Source organism: Solanum stenotomum, chromosome 2, assembly GCF_019186545.1.
Source record: "Solanum stenotomum isolate F172 chromosome 2, ASM1918654v1, whole genome shotgun sequence".
Lineage (NCBI taxonomy): Eukaryota > Viridiplantae > Streptophyta > Magnoliopsida > Solanales > Solanaceae > Solanum > Solanum stenotomum.
Window position 1 is genome coordinate 56,816,061 of NC_064283.1, and position 20,851 is coordinate 56,836,911.

At 34.7% G+C, this 20,851-nt stretch overlaps 3 protein-coding genes across 3 annotated transcripts; 2 read left to right on the top strand and 1 right to left on the bottom strand.

Annotated features, from left to right (window-relative positions):
• Positions 1 to 1,545: 1,545 nt before the first annotated feature.
• Positions 1,546 to 7,186, top strand: LOC125856707 (uncharacterized). The gene is made up of 11 exons (XM_049536326.1): positions 1,546 to 1,981; positions 2,720 to 2,807; positions 4,123 to 4,214; positions 4,324 to 4,442; positions 4,648 to 4,763; positions 4,833 to 4,960; positions 5,041 to 5,127; positions 6,082 to 6,142; positions 6,244 to 6,284; positions 6,363 to 6,483; positions 6,821 to 7,186. Exons 1-11 carry the CDS (start codon positions 1,617 to 1,619, stop codon positions 6,878 to 6,880), a joined length of 1,278 nt encoding a protein of 425 aa, XP_049392283.1. The 5' UTR covers positions 1,546 to 1,616; the 3' UTR covers positions 6,881 to 7,186.
• On the bottom strand, positions 7,001 to 11,990 carry LOC125856697 (U4/U6 small nuclear ribonucleoprotein PRP4-like protein). The gene is made up of 6 exons (XM_049536317.1): positions 11,829 to 11,990; positions 10,255 to 11,171; positions 9,223 to 9,676; positions 8,919 to 9,116; positions 8,745 to 8,826; positions 7,001 to 7,804 (listed from the first exon to the last, which is right to left on the bottom strand). Exons 2-6 carry the CDS (start codon positions 11,166 to 11,168, stop codon positions 7,710 to 7,712), a joined length of 1,743 nt encoding a protein of 580 aa, XP_049392274.1. The 5' UTR covers positions 11,169 to 11,171; positions 11,829 to 11,990; the 3' UTR covers positions 7,001 to 7,709.
• Positions 11,991 to 15,612: 3,622 nt separating this feature from the next.
• LOC125856709 (probable inactive purple acid phosphatase 16) lies at positions 15,613 to 20,573 on the top strand. Its single transcript, XM_049536332.1, has 5 exons — positions 15,613 to 15,947; positions 17,365 to 17,598; positions 19,080 to 19,356; positions 19,445 to 19,613; positions 20,141 to 20,573. The coding sequence occupies exons 1-5, from the start codon at positions 15,647 to 15,649 to the stop codon at positions 20,366 to 20,368; spliced, it is 1,209 nt and encodes a 402-aa protein (XP_049392289.1). The 5' UTR covers positions 15,613 to 15,646; the 3' UTR covers positions 20,369 to 20,573.
• The last annotated feature ends 278 nt before the right edge of the window (positions 20,574 to 20,851 follow it).

A 20,851-nucleotide genomic window follows, 5' to 3' on the forward strand; every position in this document is an offset into this window, starting at 1 on the left:
AAATCAAACCAAACCGATTAAATGAATCGATTTAATTTGGGTTTTGGTTTGGTTTGGTTTTAGATTGTTAAGAACCGATAGTATTTGGTTTGGTTATGATTTTGTTCGAAAAAAATTGAAGAAATAACCGAACGAACCAACAAGTTATATAAATAAATTTTATTATTATACATACATAATATATTAATATTCATAAATAATTTTAAAGATTTTATATATGTTTCATCAAAATTTATTTATAATTTACTTATGAAAGAAAAATGTCCAAGATGAGAACATTTTTCTTATTGGTTTCATGTATATGAGTGTCTGGAAATTCTTTGTGAGACTGAAAATGTCATTGTCTCTTCTTTCTATGCCAAAATAGTGAATTTTAAAGTTTTATTCAGTAAATTCAATGATCAAAAATTCTATAATGCCAGTCATTCTAACTATTTTTTTTGTTTGAATGGATTGTTGTCACTTTTTTCACGTTTTGAATGAATTGTTTCTTTTATTTTTATGTATGGTTAATAACCGAACCAAACCAAACCAAAATCGAAAACAACCAAACCGATAAATGTATATTATATTTGATTTGGTTTGATTTTGATAATTTTGAAACCGATTAAGTTGGTTTGGTTTTGGTTTTGATCAATAACTGACCCAAACCAAATCGTGAACACCCCTACTCGACTATCTACTAACCTTCTACTTTTATCTTCAATCTTAATATATCCATATCTAGGTCTTGTTCTCGATATGCTATCACTGTAGTCAAATTCTTACACCTTATCCAAGGGCGAAGCTACGACCATCCAAGTGGTCAGTCAAACAACCTTCGCTGGAAAATTACACCACATATATGGGTCAAATTATGGGTTGAATATATATAATATGTTGAACACCTTTGACACAAGTTGTTTCTTTAGTGCAATTGTTAAGGGATGGTTAGTTTCAACCCAATCCCAATTTCAACCCAACAGTTAGCGGTTTCAAACCTTGTTGAGCCATTTTTTGTTTTTAAATATATTGTAACAACTTTAAATTCAAAGCTAAAATTGATAGATGCATTCTATCTTTTTTTTAAAAATATATATATATTTAATGGTGTGATTTGTGTTTCGTATAAAGCTAGATGCATTTATTTATCAGTATTGCACTTTATACACAATAATTATTTTTATTGTATATATAATCAATGCATCAAAAGAGTAAAAACTCAACTATTTGTATTTGATAGTAACAAATATTGGAATAATTCCTGGTACAATCGCTAAGTCAAACAGATACACATTTAACTCGCTAATCAAAAAATTATTCTTAAATACCCTTGATAAAATTTCTCGTCTCCGCCACTAACATTGTCACTAGAACATCCGTGCATTAAAAAAGAAAAAAGAAAATACAAAAAAATAAAGCTTGATCCCCCTTTTTGAAGCAACAATGGACCCCACTTATGACAAATTCATCTGACGTGTCCAAATTCTATTGGATATCAAGTGTATTATAGACCAGAAAATAACTAATTAAGTGAATAATAACAAAATATAAATAAATAAAAAATAAAAAATTCAGACCCAAAATGACAAGAGTCTCCCACAAGTGACACACAGTGAGAGAGAGAGATCGAAACAATGGCAGCTAAAAAACGACCGTCAACGGCGGAGCCGGCGACCGTGAATCAACCGGAATCATCCATAAACACGGAAAAGCCTAAATCCGGTGACTCCTCACCGGAACCTCCTATAGCGCCGGCGAAAGTTTACTTAATTTTCAAAATCTCTTTGATATTCTTAATCCCGTACTTCTACTTGATATTTTACCACTACAAAATCGAATCGGAGCTTCGACGATCGATTCTCATCAATGCAATTGTTAGCTTGATAGGATTCTTCGTCACTGTTACTATGATTCCTGTTGCCTCTAAGTACGTATTGAGAAGGAATTTATTTGGATATGATATCAACAAAAAAGGCACTCCTCAAGGCTCTGTCAAAGTGTAAGTTTTTTATTTGTTTTTGCTTAGAAAGAGGAAATTGAAGTTTAATTTACTTGAAGCTAGTGGAATTCAGTACTGATTCGAATTTATTATGCCTTACTTTTTGATTTTGATAGTCTTAGTTTGAATTGGTTTGCTTAAAAGTTAAAAAATGTGAAATTTCTATTTTAGAAGCTTTTCATTTATGCATATCTTTTAGATCATTACCACAAGAGCCATGGTTGATTTTTTGAGCTCATCACACAATATGTAATGTGGCTACTGTGTTTCAATTTGGTTGTCCAGTTTGGACTAGGCACGGAGTTTAAGAAAGTAAAACACTTTTGAATCTCATGGTCTTCAACTAAATCAACTAAATGTACCAAAATATTCTTTAATCTTGTGGTCTTAGAAATGTTACATGGAAAGTTGGAATAAAAAAGTTATCAGGAAAGTATAGAGATATATTTTTTTAAATGGACTAAAAGGGAAAGTAAGACAAACAAATTGAAACGGAGAGAGTACCAGCTTACAGCTAATGCTGGGAATTCGTAAAAAAATATTCTCGTTACTGATAAAAAAGAATCAGCATAGATCATTATGGAACGGCCTAAAATGACGGAAGGACATCTATGCTGGGACAAAGTGAGTAATTTGATGGACTCAGTTAAGAGATTCAATAGTTAACAACCAAGTTCAACTAAGTTATTCAGTGTATGACTAAGCAATGTATGAGTGATCCATGTTGTTTTTTCGCAGACCTGAGTCACTAGGCATTATTGTTGGGGCTGTGTTCTTGGTCGTGGCAATCTTGTTTCAATATTTCAACTTCACAGCTGATTCAAATGTAAGTAAAGATGCATGCTTTGTGGTTTAATTTGGAGTTTTTTTGTTCATTGATGATCTACTTTACGTCTTGATAACTGCTTATAGTGATTTACTTTTTCTGGCATTATTTTGTGTGCTCCTTTCTTGCTTGCCAGTCGTGAGAACTTCTAATTAGTATTAGTATGATAAAACATAAGAGAATTTTTTTTTCTCCATTTAAAGGTGAGAAAAAACAGTGCCAAAGATTGATCCCTACTGACATTGAGCTTATAAGCACGCGTTAGACTATATTCTTTTAACTTCTTCAAAGGATTATAATTAAAACAGTCCATGATTCATCAGTCCCAAACGAGTTGTGAAGGACTATATGAATCCTCACTAACCATTATCTTTATTGATTTAAAAGAATTGTAGCTGTAAGGTTAAAGAGAATAAACATATTCAGTAATCACTAGATGTAGTGTTCCAAGTTGATGGTTTATTGCTTTTTGGGGGAAAATACTACTAATTGACAATTCACAAGTGGTTGTGCATTGCAGTAAATTGGGCAGCTGGGTTAATTATCATGCATCCTTACACATGTATCCAAATCCATTTATTTCCCATTGACTTTTTTGCTGCCTGTGATGGTGTCAATTGACATCTTACAACTGACTTCTATAGAAAATTTTGAATAATCAAAGAGTATGTACCTAACCAAATCACTTTTTGCAAGTTTTATCTGAAAAAAAAACTCTCTTTTGACTTTGCAAATATATAATTATTTACAGAACGAGAAGAAAAACTCTGATGTGCATCCAATGTGCTTGTGCACGAAGCACACGCCTTCTTCCTTCTAAGTGAACTAAAGCATGATCTGGTTGTGGTCAAAAGAATAGGCCCAAAAAGCATAATATGTAACGAACGCATGGAATTTTCAAAATAGGAGGACAGGGTTGTGACTGAAAACGAGAAGACAATCACAACAATTTTGTATATATTAAAGGATCACTCTAATAATGGGTTCGATACTAACTCTAAATGTCAAAATTAATTTCATAAAGCAAAAGGTAGTCTGCAACAAAAAGCAGAACAGTGATGTCAAAGGCATAGAAAAATGCAGGGCAGGATAAAACAGTGCAGATAGGTAGAGATTAAGCAGACTAGATGGGGAGAGAAGTAGTGAGAAAGAGGGGTGTGTGGATAACCTCAAAATATTGTGTATATGCTTGTTCATATGTGATTTGTGTAATAGTCACATTAAAATTGTTGCTCGAAATAATAGTATTTAGATGCACCTTCTTTTTTCCTTGTCAAAAAATTGTTGTTCTAGCTGTTGACTTTGAACTTGGCAGTGGCTTGTTGAGTACAATGCTGCATTATCTTCAATCTGCTTCATGATGCTACTTGGGTTTGTGGATGATGTCCTTGATGTACCTTGGAGAGTGTAAGCATTTCTTTCATATCTAAAGGCTTTCTCTGATGCAACTGGTGGGAACCTTTTGAAATCTTTCCAGCTTAGATTCTTATGAAGTTCATGTAATTTTTTGAAACAGGAAACTGCTGTTACCCTCCATTGCAGCTCTTCCATTGTTGATGGCATATGCTGGGCATACAACTATTATTATACCGAAACCCCTTGTGTCATATGTTGGATTAGAGATCTTGGATCTAGGTAAGCATCCTATGATTTCTTTGTGCTTCTATAGAAAGTCCTTAAGTTGGAGTTATTCATATTTGATGAAGTACTCAAAGTTAAAATGCACATTTAACATGCTTAAAGTTGTCTCTTGTATGGATGTAATTCTTTACCATTTCATACATGAATTCTTTCCATATGTTGTCTTCAGCTCGGTTCTTCATTCTCTCTGGTTTTACAGGATGTATCTACAAATTATATATGTGGCTATTGGCAATATTTTGCACAAATTCAATCAATATCCACGCTGGTATCAATGGCCTTGAAGTTGGGCAGACAGTCGTTATCGCAGCTGCTGTAAGCTTTAACCGTTCTCTAGTTATCACTTGGACGATTGAATGTCATCTAACTCTATAGTAATTACAGATTTTGATACACAACATCATGCAAATTGGAGCATCTGCTGATCCTGAATACAAACTAGCCCATGCTTTTTCTATTTACCTTGTTCAGCCAATGCTTGCTACTTCCTTGGCTTTACTATCATACAACTGGTAAAATTTAATCTTGAAACAACCTCAAAGTTTTCCTTCAGCATACGTTTTACTTAATACACTCGCCACTGTCATTGTAGGTATCCTTCCTCAGTTTTCGTTGGTGATACCTTTACATATTTTGCTGGAATGACCATGGCAGTGGCTGGAATCTTGGGTCACTTTAGGTACATCTTCCTGCTTGTTTCTAGCAATTCAGTTCAGTAGTGCTTCTGCTAGTCTTTTTCTTGAACCATTTGATTGCATCTTTGATCTTTTAGAAAAAAGAAGGGCATCCCTTTTTCCCTTGTCAGTTTGACTTTGTGACAGTGATTTCCAAGTTAGAATGGAGCACCCTCGTTGGCTGATGACTATGAATCCCATGTTTTTCCAATAAGTGACTGGGATAGTTGTATTTATCAGGAAAAGAAAAGTGACGATAGTATTGTGTGAACAGCAGAGTATTGTCTTTATCAGGAAAAAAGTGACTAGTCTATCGTCCTTGAAAAGAACCAAGGGAATGACATCCTCAGACAATTTGAATATTATTTTATTAAAAATGAAAGAGTTCATTCTCTAAATAAGTGGCACCAACACTATCCGAAATCTGTTCACGAAGGGCTTAACAAACAAGCCTATATCAGGGGAAACTACCCATATCTGAAAAAGGAAAAAACGTGAAGGGTTTTTTTACTCATTAATCCATGAAGTTCTCAAGAATCAGTCTCTCAAAGAGTTGAATCACATTACTTCTATAAAATGCTTGTAATTTATCCCTTTCCAGATCCAAAAAAGAAGAAAGTAGACATGGCTGCATTGAGGATCTCATTGATATTAGTGAAAAGAAACTGTGAAGACTAGTTTTGGCTGAGTTGGGGAACTCATTGATGTATTAAATTTGTTAATTGAAGTGAAATCTTCAAACTTGTGTAGATCATAGAATGGTATCATAGTTGAAATATATGGAACGTATTAAGATGTACGAAAACAGTTCAAGTGTCACATAAACTGTCAGATCGAGTATCACCATTGTATGTATTGTATAAATGATCTTTAGTGTCTGTACTTATGAAGATATTTGTTCAAGTTTCTTCATCTGAAACTTAAGACTAATGCGCCTAGTTTTGTCTATTTCCTTTCAGTGAAACACTGCTTATATTCTTTTTGCCGCAAGTTCTGAACTTCCTACTATCAGTACCTCAGGTTCTCTCTCTCTCTGTGCAACCCATCTTGCAAAATAAATGATTTATGTTAAACTAATTTTGGATCTCTAAGTACTCTCAACTCCCTTGAATTCCTTTCAGCTTGCTGGTATTGTACCTTGTCCAAGGCATCGGCTCCCTAAGTAAGTTCTCTAATTGAAGCAGCTGAAGTTTTGGACTTCATGTTTGTGTCTGGACTAACTAATCTTGTACCCTTTCAGGTTCGATCCTCAGACTGGCTTATTGACCGGAACTAATGATGGGACGCTAGTGAACCTTTTCTTAAGGCAATTGGGCAGAATGTCAGAACAGTCCCTTTGTGTCGTGCTACTAGTCTTCCAGGTAAATAACTTGTTCTTTCTTTCTCTTCTTTACATTTTTTTCTCATCTATAAACCAACAGGGGAGTTCAGTTGCTTTCCTGTTCTAGTCTGCAGTCATTGCCTGTTATCTCCAACGATTGTTCTTAAATCACAAAAACAATGATACATTTCTAGTTAGTCAACGTAGTTATGATAACAATAATGCTGATTGTAGCATTCTCAATCATTGAGCTCGTGAATTGCTTCTATTTCCCTCCTTTATTCGATTGTTCATGTGCATATCTATGTACATGATCTCGTCAGATAAGTTCTTATACATGGAAGGATTGTCAAGAGTAACAAATGTATGTGTTACAGGCCATGTGCTGTGGCTTCTGTTTTCTGCTGAGATGGCTCCTTACGGGTTGGTACAAATGAAGCTGTGATATGAGAACATCTATTTCAATTGGGCAAATTCCATCAGAAGATTAACTTAAACCTGCATGAAGAGATCTTTATTTTATGAAGAAACGACGATACCATATTTTGAAGAAAGTGAGCCATATACATTCATGCATGATAGTTGAAACTTGTAACCTATACTGATTCCCTAGGAGAATTTTGTTAGAAACTGCATTAGCACATGTTGTACTTAGCTTTCTTTGTTCGATTTTGATGTTGGCAGACGCATTTATCTTGGTAATTATGTCTAACGATCTTTGCCTAATTGATTATTTACAAACACTGATGAAGGATTCCTTTGAAATTGTTTCCGATAGATCCTCACCTCAAGAAAAGCATTTTCGTAAACAGGTTAGACAAATGAAATAGTAAAAGTTTCTCAGAATGTTGTTTAATTTCTCCATCTTGTTGAATCACTCAATACAAGAGTGGTCTCGGAAATGCACTGAAAATCTGCACACCGCAATTGCTTACAATTACATTAGCATATCCATGAACCTTAATCAGAGTTAGAGATAATTTGTCAGGGTATTGTGTAAAACAATTGCAGTACAAGAACTGTCTCGTGGTGTTCTAAACCCAACTCACGGATCAGCAAACAACCGAAACCCTTGGGTCCTTCTTGAACAGTAGAGGATGTCACTACTTCATTGGTTGACAAAGGCTTTACAAAATACAAAACGAGCAAAGGGCCTATGTGCTTCAATTTTCTACAGAGATTCGTAACACATAAATCAACATACTCAACTCTTCTTGATGATCTCTGAAAATGGTAAGACTCCTACAAACTTAGCAAGGTGAAAATCTAGTCCATATCCATTTTCTCTTCCTTCTCAATGTTTTTGCTTGACCACAGCTTGATTGTTCGATCATAAGACACGGTTGTAATGAATTGTCCATCTGGCACCAAATAAAAGAGAAATGGACAAATAAATAAGCATTTGTGAAATGTGAAGGAAAGGTTTGAGATTCTAGAAATATCAGCTTCTATTATTATTTTTTGTGCGGAGGGTGGATAGCAGGAAATAAGCCCGTCATGGGAAACATTTTTTTATTAAAATTAAGAGAAGCATGGAAAAATATAACTACAAACAAAATTAGGGGTCCAGCTTAGAATTACTAGGAAGTGAATGATAACTGAAAGGCAGAGAAATCAGCAAGTACTTCACATTCATTCACATGACTGCTCTAATATGAGGCATTCTCAAACTGACACATTTCTTCACATAATTTTCTGGGTCCTGCTTGAAAAAGTCAGAGGGTGGAGGATTTCATGAATGTAGATCTAGAGAAAGTGGCTATGTTCCAAATTATAAGGTATGCTTATCATTATACATTAGTACAATGATAACAGAAGATGACGGACAAGATTTGGTCCAACAACTAAAGCTCAGCTTTTGTGCCAATTACCGAAGGTGTTATATGACATATGCCACATCATTTATATCTTCACTTATTTCACATCTCTCTGATGGGAAGTAAAAAAAAATCATAAATCCGATCATTCATCTGTTACCAATGTTCTTGGGTTCTGGAAGTGGGTTAGCTTCTATCCTACCATAAATGGTACCACAAGGCAAGACATCTCAGACTGTGAAAAAAGAACTAACAACAAATAGCTACACAAGTCATTCCCAGGTCAATGCATTATTATCTCTGTATAGCTTAAGAAAGCATAGGAGACACACAATTATTGTGTTAAGAGGAATCAGGAATGGTGGGCTTACTACCAAAGATGCAAAGCATATAATAAACTCAAGCCTTATACTTTTAAATGCCTTCAGGATACTGTTTCACTCCACGAGAAGGTAACAATAGCTTGAAATCAAATGGAACTTACCTGCCGCAACATCCAATGACATGATTTTTGCTTCATGACCAGAGAGTGTCTTTACAGGCTTGAAATCCCTTGATGACCATACCTGAAATATAAGTTTAAGATTTAAAACATAAAAACAAGCAACAAAAAGAGATCCAAGAAGCAGCATAATCATGACAGACTTAAAAGTTATACCTTAGCAGTCATATCATACGAAGCTGTAGCCAAAAAGTACCCCTCCTGAGGCTCAAACTTAACTTGAGAGATAAGATTGGAGTGAGCTGGTATGATGTAAGAAGATCTTCTCTGCCTTAAGTCCCAAATACGACAGGTATTATCTTCACCACCACTAGCCAAATGATAACCATTCGGTGAAAAACTGACACCAAGAACCTGGAACCAATGAATAAAATAAGTAGCAGAATTCATATTTTAAGTCTTCCCATAATCCCTAAAGCATATGAGGGAAAAGGACACCACAAATCAAAGAAAGACTAACCGGTTTAACGTGGCCTTCTAGAGCAAGAATACTTCGCCCAGTCCTTAAATCCCACACTCGAACAAGTGCATCCAACCCGCATGATGCCACTAATGAACCATCATGGTGAAAAGACAATCCATAAACACTCCTACTGTGACCTTCTTGCAAAAGCAGCTCTTCACCACTCTCCACATTCCATAATCTCCAAGTTTTGTCGAAGCTAGCTGTGCCCAAGTATTTTCCGGAAGGATGAAAAGCAATCCGAGCTAGACGGTCCAAATGTCCCTCAAAAGTTCTGAGGAGAGAACCTTCTGAGTTCCATAACCTTGCGGTCTTGTCAGCAGATGCAGTAGCTAAATAATTGCTTGTCGGAGAGAACACAACATCAGTAGCTCGTTCAGTGTGACCTTTTAGAGTGGAAACCTTTTGCACTTGAGGCATACTCCATATTTTTGCTATACCACTCAGAGAACTGAATACAGGAGAAAAGGGGGAAAAAGTGTCATGTGTTGCTTGAAGCCTTGAATCCATACTCATAAGTCATAACTGTTAAAAGACACTCTAATAAAGCATGGCAATTTTTTGCTTACGAGAATAAAAATCCTACTTCCAGTTCATTTGGTAGGATCTTGAAACAATCGAACATCTAACTGTTAGATTTAATATGGGAATCACCAACTACATCCCAGTCCCAAGCAAGCTGGGGTCAACTATATGAATTCCCACTAACCATGATTTTTCACATGATTTAATAGGGAATCGCTGGCAAAAAAAATAAATTAAAGCAGTATATTCCACTCATATGAGTCAGTAGAGGTGAAAAACAGAATTGGGGAACACTAACAGGTTTTTTAGTATATGAATCTACACTGAAACCTGCAGTTATCCAACTAAAAACAATCCATGGATTCTATCCCACCCACCTGTGATGCCCCCGCCCCCCAAAAGAAAAAGAAAGAATGAGGAAAAGAGCACCCTTGAAATAAAAAAAATAAAATGGGAGTGGGGTTAGGGTCATGTAAAGCAACACAGACAGGCTCAGAAGAATACCAGGTCGCAAGCATCTTTCCATCATGTGAAAGCGAGCATCCAAAAAGGGGTCGATCGTCTCCAATTTCACTGCAATCAAGGGCCAGGCTCCCTGCTTGCTTTAAAGCCCAATCAACCTCTGCATCCACATCTTCATCTGGATCATCCCTTTTCCTCCTTGCACGATGGAGACGTAAAGCCGACTTAACTAAAGAATACTTTGCGATTTCTACCCTAGCATCTAAAAGTGCTTTTGATCCTTCTGTGTAAAAAGGGTATTGAATATCCTCCTCCTCTGCTGGTGCAGCAGAAGCTGCAGCTTCTTCATCCTCATGAGCTTTCATCAGCTTTTCCAGCTGCCCTTCTGCATCAAGCCTTGCCATAAGCATCCGCAGTCGATCCCTTCTTTCCATCTCCCTTTCTCCAAAGAGAGTTATGGGCTCGCCAAGCCTTCGCAGTCGAACTCGAACGGCCATATCATTTGTAGGAACTGCTAGCGCAGCAGCACGTCTCTTCATGAGAAGCTCCTGCAGGGCCTTTTCCTGCCTCTCTCGGACAATTCTACTCTCCTCAGAGATCTCATATTCTTGCGTGGAGCCTGCAGCACCATGACCGGATATCATTTCTTCAAGGTCTGAATCTGAATCACTCTCTTGCATTTCTCCATTCTGAGCTATCGGAGGCCTAAGGACAGGTGGACGAACAGGCAACGGAGCTAATGGGGGAGGAATAGGGGTAGGAACTGCAAGCCTTGGAGCAATTGCAGGCACGACAGGAGGAAGGATAACCATTGGAACAACTGGTGGAATGACAGCTGGAACTGGTTGAAGATTAACTGCACCTATAGCATTAACCACAGTTGAATTATCATCAACTAGAGTTGAAGGTTCTGAAGTTGAGACATGAACTTCATCCTCAGCATCCATAGCATCCATATCCTGATCAGAGAGAAGTTCAAACAGTGAATACAAACAAAAGAAAACAGAACCATTCACTTCAGACATCAATCAGAAATAATCTCAAACCTACTTTCTGACTGAGTAGTTCAAGAATTTATTTTGCTCATATTATCCCCTATTTATACTACTAATTTTCCAGAATATCAAGTTATGCCATTTCACTTTGAATTATGCAATCCATCCCACAGGCCAAATAACGAATTCCCAACTCATCTCCCTCAAGTTTCAGCCTTGTTTTGTGAGTTTTACCAGATTTCGTTAAACCAATCAGCTAAATGAACACTTATGCATGCTTATTAAAAGGAAAAGTGATGCTCAATGTTCAAATCAACTATAGCAAGCAAATGAAACACAATTGCACCCAAACACAAGTAATCTAAAAACATTTACAAAATTGAATCAGAACTGTAACTTCTTTTTATTATATGTTCACATCCAGTGAAGATGCAATGCTCCTTGACATAGCATTTCTTCTGAGAAATCGAACTGTTCTTTCTTGGACTAATAAATAGCTGTGTGAGTCGCATTAGCTCGAAACAGACAGCAAAAATCGCGGATAGGACATTGAATCAGAGGCGGACCAATTAGTACTTACTATGGATGTTGACAAATAGAGCAAAAGATAGAGACACTTACAGGTCGCCGGAATATGCTAGTCGGGTAGACTTCGCGGTGACGGCGGTGGCGCTCCGGCGGAGGAGCAGCAGGGAGGGTTTATCAACGGGAAGAGAGAGGAGGGGTTAATGGGAAAGAGGAAAAAGGGGGAAAATAAGGAGAATATTGTAATTAAAAAAATATAAAACAAAAATATGGGTTTCATTTTCACAACTCCGTTTTTACGATTTTTAGGCTCCTCTAATTTCGATCATCCTTGTTATGGAAAATTGCGTTAAAATCTACTAGCACAACGCCACAAACTGCTTTCATAAATCTATATTTTTATTTTTATATTTTTTAACCTATTTATATCTATATTATTTATACATGATTAAAATAATTTTTTATGTATATATAATAGATATCGAATCTTATTCTGCTACTTTGTATGCCTATTTCTATTTTGAATCTTCTTATTGAAAATCCTGATTCCGCCACTGTCTATATCTATATCTATCCATTTATCGATCATATTTATTATTACTATAAGTAGTTGAAAGTTAAAATACCAAAATATCCCAATAAAATTGAGTTACTACAATAATGCCATTAAAAAAATTACTCTAAATTAAAATGTTATAAAATATTTATTTAATTATATTTAGATAGTAATTATATAATATTATAGTATACAACACTAAAAAATCCAAAAGTTTTAGTAAATACTATTCATACAATTAATAAATCAGTTAATAGTAAGATACTATATACATTTAATCGTAAGTCATTAGTATATGGATAACTTGGATGTTTAGGCTTCTCCTTATAGTTCGTGAAATATGTATTTTGAATTTCCATAGACTTAATAATGTGTATTATTATTTCCTTGAATATCACTTTTTTTAGTACTTAATTATGTTTATTTAATGTAAATCTTGAATTGCTTCATCTTCCAATCTTTATTGCAATATTAAATTTTGAAATGTCAACGTACATGTAATCAATCAAGGATTTTTTTTCTTAATAAAATATAGGAAAAATTCTTTTGGCCAGAAAGGTATTTTACCTATGTTATTTTACCTTTTTAAACATTTTTATCCTTTTAACTTTAATACAGTTTAACTAAAACATGGAAAAAAGATCAGTATATTTTAAAATTAAAAAGATATTATAATTTTTTTAAATTTCTTTTTCTAGGCATTTAGCATCACCCTAAAACATAACCACCCTTTTCATTCATTTTCACCATACACGAAGAGTTTAAAGTTATAATCATGATTTAGCATAATTGAGCTTTTGATGATTTAGTGGTGAACCAGCATAAGGATGTAATCTTGGTTGCCTAATATATGTTGCTTCTTGGAAAGGTACTTGGTGTATGAAATGAAGTTTTTTTGTTATTTTCTTGTTGCATCTTTAAACCAAATTAAAATTACATACTTTAGAATAAACCTAAAGATTATGTATCACATTTTAAATTAAGATAATGTAGTTACTGGACTTGTATACATGGGAATATAGCATGGTTGCCTCAAATGTGGTACATCATTATTTAAATACTTGTGCCTTTTTTTGGTTGGTAAAAAGCAAGTTAGTCCTATTTAGGTGTTTTAATTATTTTTTTATTATTATAAGTATCAACGCTAATTCTATGTCAGCAACTCCGATAATGTTAGATGTTATATTATCTTAATTAGGTTTACATAGTTCAACATTTCCTATTTAGTGAACTATTCCCCCCTGGTCTTTTTTAGCTGTTACTAATTTCTTTTTAATAGTCAAACGATATAAACTTTAACTAACATTTTCAGATGTATTTTTTCCATCATATTGATATGAAAAAAATTGCAATTTATAGTACTTTCCGTAGCGTTTTTGAATATCTAAATTCTTATTTCAAAATATCAAATTAGTGTAATCTAAATTAAATTTAAAAATATTCAAATTGACTCTCAAAAAGCGCAACATGACAAGTAAAAAGGAATAGTGGGAGTAATAACTAAAATTGTGTTAAATTTAGATGATATTGTTGTGTTTGACTAAACACATACTTAGTACAATAATACATAAAATTAGGCATGTACAAATTTTATAAAAATAACGGTCTTTGAATACGTGGATTTGAAGATATAAAATTAGGCATGTACAAATTTTATGAAAATAATAGGGAATAAACGTGCAACGCACGTTTCCAAAGACTAGTACTACCTTAAAAGCACGAACTCCCTAACTTGAATGTTAAATTATTATAATACCCCCCAACTTAAAACACTCAATTTAGTATATTCTATATTATATTTATTTATTTGTTTGTTGTATATTATATTAAAAGCTGACATCTTTTCACATTGATGGGTAGTGACTTTTTGGAAGGGTTGTACCTTTTTTTTATAGTTATGACTTTTTCGATAAGTTATGACATTTCTGAAAAGTTGTAATTTTCCTAAAGGGTTGTGACTTATTTGATAAGACACGATAAACACATTTATAGAGTTCTGACTTTTTCGATGAGTTTTGACATTTTCGAAAAATTGTGATTTTTCTAAAGGGTTGTGACTTATCTGATAAGGCACGATAAGCACATTTTCATACTATCATTTGTTGTCTATAAATAAAGAGGTTTTCTCACACTTTTAAACTACGATATTTGTAAGTTTTCTATTCTTCTTCTTAAAACAAGGAAGATTGTGAGAGTTGTTCAATTATGCAATTACAATATTTTTGTGGGTAAACTAGACAGATCAACAAAAAATGATGCAACAAGGAGAATGGAATAATTCAACTTTAAACGAGAAGACTATCTAGATAGGGCATTTATTATAATTATTTAATGAGATATCAATATAAGGGACATACTTTTGTAATTAATTTGTACTTATGGGATATCTGCTTAGTTTCTCTATTATTTCTTATATAAAAAATAATAATTTAATGGACATTTCATTAAAATTTAAAATTAGGCATAAATTGGCAATATATTCCCAAAATATATTTCAAATTTCACTGTAATAATAAATGGGTAATATATTCCCACAATGCTAAATTTAGCATATTCCTTTCTACGTTGAGCAATATTCTCATCACAGCTCATGCGTGTCAAATGCAGACAGAAATATCTTTTACTATTGATTTTGAGTAAATCCGTAATTCAAAATAGTAAATCTAATACGCTCGATAATCAATAATAAAGATGATTAAAAATCAGGTGATCTTAAATTTAAATTTTAGCGTGATAATTAATTTCTTCTGGTGGTAAAATTGAATATTGAGATACGTTTTCGATGGACTATCAAATCAAAAGGAAAATAGTCTAATGGCAATAGTCAATAGTGTCTGCTCTACTCTCTCATGTTGTATACTTACTAAACAGAATCAATACAAATCTTTTACTTTGGCTGTGAAAAGCTCCAAATAGGCACACAGTAGTTTAGAGTAGGAGTGAAAGCCACTGTAAGGAAAGGAGCTCTTTCATTGGTAATTCAAAAATAGAAAGAATATAAATAAAGGCGCATACGCGGGAAGGCCCCCCACCCTCTTTCTTAGAATTCAACATTTATGATATGTTTTGCATCTTCGAAGATGTAACACAAAAAATGACTCTCTTCATCGGGATGTCAGCAGGTTAGGAACAAAATCTTTAATTCTGGGGTTTCCTTAATACCATTTCATGTTTAATCACCTATTTACTAATTCCTTTTTTTTATTATTCATCTCTACTTAGTAAGAGATAATAATAACGGTAAAATTAATCGAGATGCATTGAAGTTGAACACAATTAGGAAGGATGATTTTGTCATTTTACACATCACCACTAAAATTGTATCTCTGTACTACTAAACGTCGGTTGCACACCTCCGATGATGATGTCTACCGTCTTCTTAATCTCTCTGTTTCTCCGATTAATCCTGACCGTCCATTCACACAATTCACCACTAGATGAACGTGAAATTCGCCGGAAACTCTCCCTCCATACGCCGCAGCCGTCGCAGTCGCCGGAAAATAGTACTACTCTACACCTCCGGCCGTCCGGTTCATCGTTCAAAATTGCACTTTTCGCTGACTTGCATTTCGGAGAAAACGCATGGACGGACTGGGGCCCACGCCAAGACGTAAACTCCATTAAAGTTATGTCTACTGTGCTCGATGAAGAACAACCAGGTGATAACATTATCCACAATTTTGTAAATCGTTTGGTACGCGGACTAAATTATATATAGGATTATAGTCCTTGAACTAATTTATACCGTCAACCAAACACAGTATAAATTTATTTTCAAACTTAATTTTGAGGTACCAAATATCCGCTAAATATATCAAGCATTGGTAATCTTAATATATTTAGTTTCATTTTTGTGTTATGAAACTTTCTTTTAGTATTAGCTTAGTTCAAAGCATTGTGGTTATAGGTTCGACAGAGCCCAATAGCTTAGGTTAATATGCTCTATTTGTATTAAAAAAATCATTTGATGTGTATAAATTAAAAATCATGGCTCCGCCTCTAAGCAAAAAGGATGCAGATTAAGAATCTATAAACTAAAAATCATGGCTCCGCCTCTAAGCACTGGTGTTGGATTACTCTGCATACTAAATCTTAGGCGAGTGGAAATACATAGACGACTTCCTAAAGTTCGCCTACTATTTTCATTTAGTCACCTCAATTAAGACTTGTCAATCTCTCGTAACGTTTCGATACAGAATAAAAAATACTAACTCATATGTTTGTCTTATTTAATACTATATTATGATACTGACAACTAGTTAGATAAATTAATGTTAGTGGTGGGGTCTTACTATACCTCTATATGGATTTATGTTGCTGTGTGTTACATTAGTAATCTTGTGCTCTGTACCTAAAAATGAAGTCCCTGATGTGGCTGAAACATTATTATGATGGCCATAGAATTTGAACATATAAATGTGATATCAAGTTTGATATTCTTTTGCTCTTACATCTTTACATTGTTTGTGAACAATATCTGCTATTCTGTACACTCTATTTCCTCTGGTCTCATCCATCAAGACTTGTTGTCATTTTAGTTTTGTTGTGCTTCAGATAATCTCCCAATGATGTTGATCATTATGATATTCTTAGGTGTACTTTTTTTGTACGACACGTGAGACTGAGGTGCTGATGTTGTTGAAAGTTTAATAACGTTTATGTAGTTGCTTGCTTTTGTTATCTGTTACCATATTTTGTTTATTATGTTTAGGTGATCGCACTATTTTGGTGATGTTACTGATCCTTTGCTTGTATGCTCTGCACTGCATTCCTATTAGTTGTCATGTTTTCTTCACTGTCATTCTTCCTTTTCATTACTACTTTGATTTGCTTCACTTGACCGAGAGTCTTTCAGAAGCAACTTCTTTTCTTCCATGAGATAGGGCTAACGTCTGTGCACAATTTTACCTTCCCCAGATTCCACTTTGTGGGATTTCACTGGGTATGTTGTTGTTGTACATAGATATATATACTGTGTTGATAACGCTCGGTTGGGTTGAACACATGGAGTTGAGATGTTCTTCACTAATCAGCATATCCTCCGGATGCTTGTCTAATTCAAGATTTTTGTTGCAGACTTCGTAGTTTATCTTGGTGATGTCATTACAGCCAACAACATACCGATACAAAATGCAAGTTTATATTGGGATCAAGCAATCTCTCCGACCAGAGACAGGGGAATTCCATGGGCTAGTGTGTTTGGAAACCATGACGATATGCCATTTGAGTGGCCAATGGATTGGTTTTCATCCACCGGAATTCCCCCTTTTCGTTGTCCAATGAATGCTTCCTGTCCTAGTGAGTCTGAAGGTACCAAGATAAACAGATATCGCATAAACAAAGATGTAAAGTTAATACTTCCTTTGTTGAGATTTCAGTTGATTTCCAATTTGTAAATAGCATGCATATTTTAATGTTCCTTTTTTCTTGTGGTTTCTCCAACTTAGCAAAAGTAGATAGAGAACTCCGGAAGACAAATCTCTGTTTTTGGCTTGAAATTTTATTATTGGCTTATTGCATCTCTTTACTTTGTCATGAATGACTTTCTTATCACTTAAAGAGTCAGTTTACAATATTATGTTTCTATACTAGAGACAGGTTTCATACAAAAGAGAACTTTTGGATGAGTGGAATTAGACTAAAAAGTTGATACTAGATTACTAGTCGAGGAAATGTGCAAAACTTGTTCAAGTGTTATAGTGTGTGACCTTGAATCTTGTCTTGCACTGAACCAAGTGGATTTCATCTAAAGAATTGCTAATGCTTCTAGCGGGTAGGATTATTAGGAAGCAAAGGTGGGAGCATCAAGGGCACAAAGTGTTTGGAACTATATTAAAAAGGAGATGAACACATTTTCTTACTCAAGATTTGGTCCTAAGTATGCGTGGTCATGTGTTTCCGACTATGTTCTTAAACTGTCGTTAAGTTATGACCTGGAATCAGTCATAACATGTATTTCTTAGATTCTGAGGTTATATCAAAATGCAGGTTTCATGCAAAGATAACTTTTGGATGAGTCGGATAGATCCCTTTTAAAATTAGTTGATACTTCTTTATTATGTTATCTATATCAAACTTGAATGAACAATTTCTGCAGAACTTATTGAATTGTTGAAGTGTATAACCTTCAATCTTGACATGCACATTTTCTCCTTCCTTTAGGAATGGATCTCTTATCTCCTTTTGGTGCACCCACGATTCCTGTAGGTATAGAAGATTAGGTATCGTTCGTAGAAAACCATATTTTTTTGTAATGTTTTCTACTTTTTGGTGTACTTCTTATACTAGTGTTATTTGCAAAAAGAACTATCCAAGTGGATTATGGAGATTATGAAGGACACGGATTAGGGTAGAAGGTTAGTAGGTAGCTAAGTGTAATCTTGCTTATCCTTCCATACTAGTAGTCGTAGTATTACTCTTGTAGGTTCTTGTTCCTTTGATTTCTATTACTATAGATTGTCCTTTATAATTTGTTTATTCTATTAATTTGTTGTAGTTATTGTGTTTTTTTTTTTCTAATATGCCTTGTGTAGTATTTTGTCTTGGTTTCTTCACTCTTGTTATTTTCTTGAGCCGAGGGTTTATCAGAAACAACCTCTTTACCTCTCAAGATAGAGGTAAGGTTTGTGTACACACTACCCTCCTTAGATCCCACTTGTAGGACTAGACTCGGTATGTTGTTGTTGTTGTTGTAACGATCCAAGTTGATTTAATTGAAAGAAATTCTAATGCTTTTCGGTAAGATATGATTTTGAAGAAAATTGCTTAAATTCAAGAAAGTTCTATTTCAGGAGGCAAAGGTTGCAGCTTCAAGGGCACAATGCGTTTGGAGCTGATGATGAATGAACTAGAGATGAATAGATTATCTTACTCGAAATTCGGTCCTGAAGATTTATGGCCTAGTGTTTCCAACTCTGTCCTTAAACTTTCATCTACGGATGACCCTGAATCAATCATAACATACATGTATTTCTTAGATTCTGGTGGTGGTTCATACCCTGAGGTAATATCAAATGCCCAAGCGGAATGGTTCAACCGCACATCTCAAGAGATCAATCCTAACTCAAGGTAATCAAATGTTGGAGTTTTAACCTCTAAATTTTGTGTTTGAGTTTCTCATTTGGAGTAATATTAAACATGAAAGGACATCTAACAGGGTACCGGAGATAATTTTTTGGCATATACCAAGCCAAGCTTATAAGACGGTTGCTCCAAGGTTTTATGCACACAGGAAGTGTATTGGCTCAATGTTTGTGGAGAAAGTCGCTTCTCAAGAAGCTGAAATGGGGATGATGAAGCTTCTTGAAGGAAGGTCTTCTGTGAAGGTAAAGGACTGCAGAGCTCAGTTTTCCATTTTCAATATTTTACCTGCCACAATCATTAGTGGCTGATTTCATGGCTACGACCCGTGACCTATAGGTCACTACTGTTGCTCCAAGGCTCCCATTCACTCTAGAATAATTGTTGTTCATAGATGAAAAGGATAATGCTGTTGTTGTTCTGTTTGGAAAAATTAGAAGTCTTAGTCAGTGACAGAACTAGAGGAGCAAAGGGGTTCATCCAAATGCCCTTCTCCAGAAAGTCACATTGTATATATAAGGTCAATTTTTTCGTGTATATATAGTAGACAACGAACACCGTATGTAATTAATTCTTTTGAGCTGAAGGTCTATGGGAAACAACCTCTTTACTCCACAAAGGTAGATGTAAGGTTTGTGTACATCTTATCCTCCCAGACCTCACTTGTGGGATCACACTGGATATGTTGTTGTTGTTGATGATGAGCCCCGTAAAAATTCTACCTCCGCCGATAGTCTTGGTGATAAATTAATATTCTTTTGGATGATGGCAGGCTGTGTTTGTAGGTCATAACCATGGATTAGATTGGTGTTGTCCATACAAGGATTTCTGGTTATGTTATGCTAGACACTCAGGTTATGGAGGATATGGAAACTGGCCAAGGGGAGCTAGGATTCTAGAGATAACACAACAACCATTTTCTTTAAAGTCATGGATTCACATGGAAGATGGTCATGTTCATAGTGAAGTCCTACTGAGCTCTACAACAAGAGAGGAGTGATCAACGGAGTTCTTTTCGGAGATCAACCTGAAGCAATGAAATGTTGCTCGACTTTCTTGGAGATCGAAGGTCTACGTTATCCTAAGTTCAAAGACGTTGGTTCAACCCTTGAATCATGGAGAAATTTCGAAAGAAGAATTAATGAAATATATACATAGAGTTTGTACTCACAAATATTCATCAATAAAATTATTTTTTCTTCATATTTTGTTTGTAATTGTGGTTTCATTTTTCACATGATATTGCTTTTGTCTTTCCACCATCGTACTGATCTACCAAATTCATCGAATTGTTCTAAAAGATGAAAACAATTTTTCTTCATATTTTGTTTGTGATTGCGATTTCATGTTTCACACTCAAAATATATCCAACATCTCTTGCTACTTTTATTATACATCCAACTATGCAATGGGTTGATATTTTGTGAAATAGTTGAGATTCACACAAATTGATTCAAATATTACAACAATAACATATTCATGC

What these genes read in the sequence shown, in the direction of transcription:
- LOC125856709 (XM_049536332.1), top strand. Translation starts at nt 15,647, where the DNA reads ATGATGATGTCTACCGTCTTCTTAATCTCTCTGTTTCTCCGATTAATC. An exon ending in GCTCGATGAAGAACAACCAG is followed by an intron (nt 15,948 to 17,364) that starts GTGATAACATTA and finishes TTTTTGTTGCAG; the next exon opens with ACTTCGTAGTTTATCTTGGT. An exon ending in GAGATCAATCCTAACTCAAG is followed by an intron (nt 19,357 to 19,444) that starts GTAATCAAATGT and finishes GACATCTAACAG; the next exon opens with GGTACCGGAGATAATTTTTT.
- LOC125856697 (XM_049536317.1), bottom strand. Translation starts at nt 11,168, where the DNA reads ATGGATGCTATGGATGCTGAGGATGAAGTTCATGTCTCAACTTCAGAA. An exon ending in GGAAAGATGCTTGCGACCTG is followed by an intron (nt 9,677 to 10,254) that starts GTATTCTTCTGA and finishes TCCTGTATTCAG; the next exon opens with TTCTCTGAGTGGTATAGCAA. An exon ending in GTCATTGGATGTTGCGGCAG is followed by an intron (nt 7,805 to 8,744) that starts GTAAGTTCCATT and finishes ATTTGGTGCCAG; the next exon opens with ATGGACAATTCATTACAACC.
- LOC125856707 (XM_049536326.1), top strand. Translation starts at nt 1,617, where the DNA reads ATGGCAGCTAAAAAACGACCGTCAACGGCGGAGCCGGCGACCGTGAAT. An exon ending in CCAAGGCATCGGCTCCCTAA is followed by an intron (nt 6,285 to 6,362) that starts GTAAGTTCTCTA and finishes GTACCCTTTCAG; the next exon opens with GTTCGATCCTCAGACTGGCT. An exon ending in TCGTGCTACTAGTCTTCCAG is followed by an intron (nt 6,484 to 6,820) that starts GTAAATAACTTG and finishes TATGTGTTACAG; the next exon opens with GCCATGTGCTGTGGCTTCTG.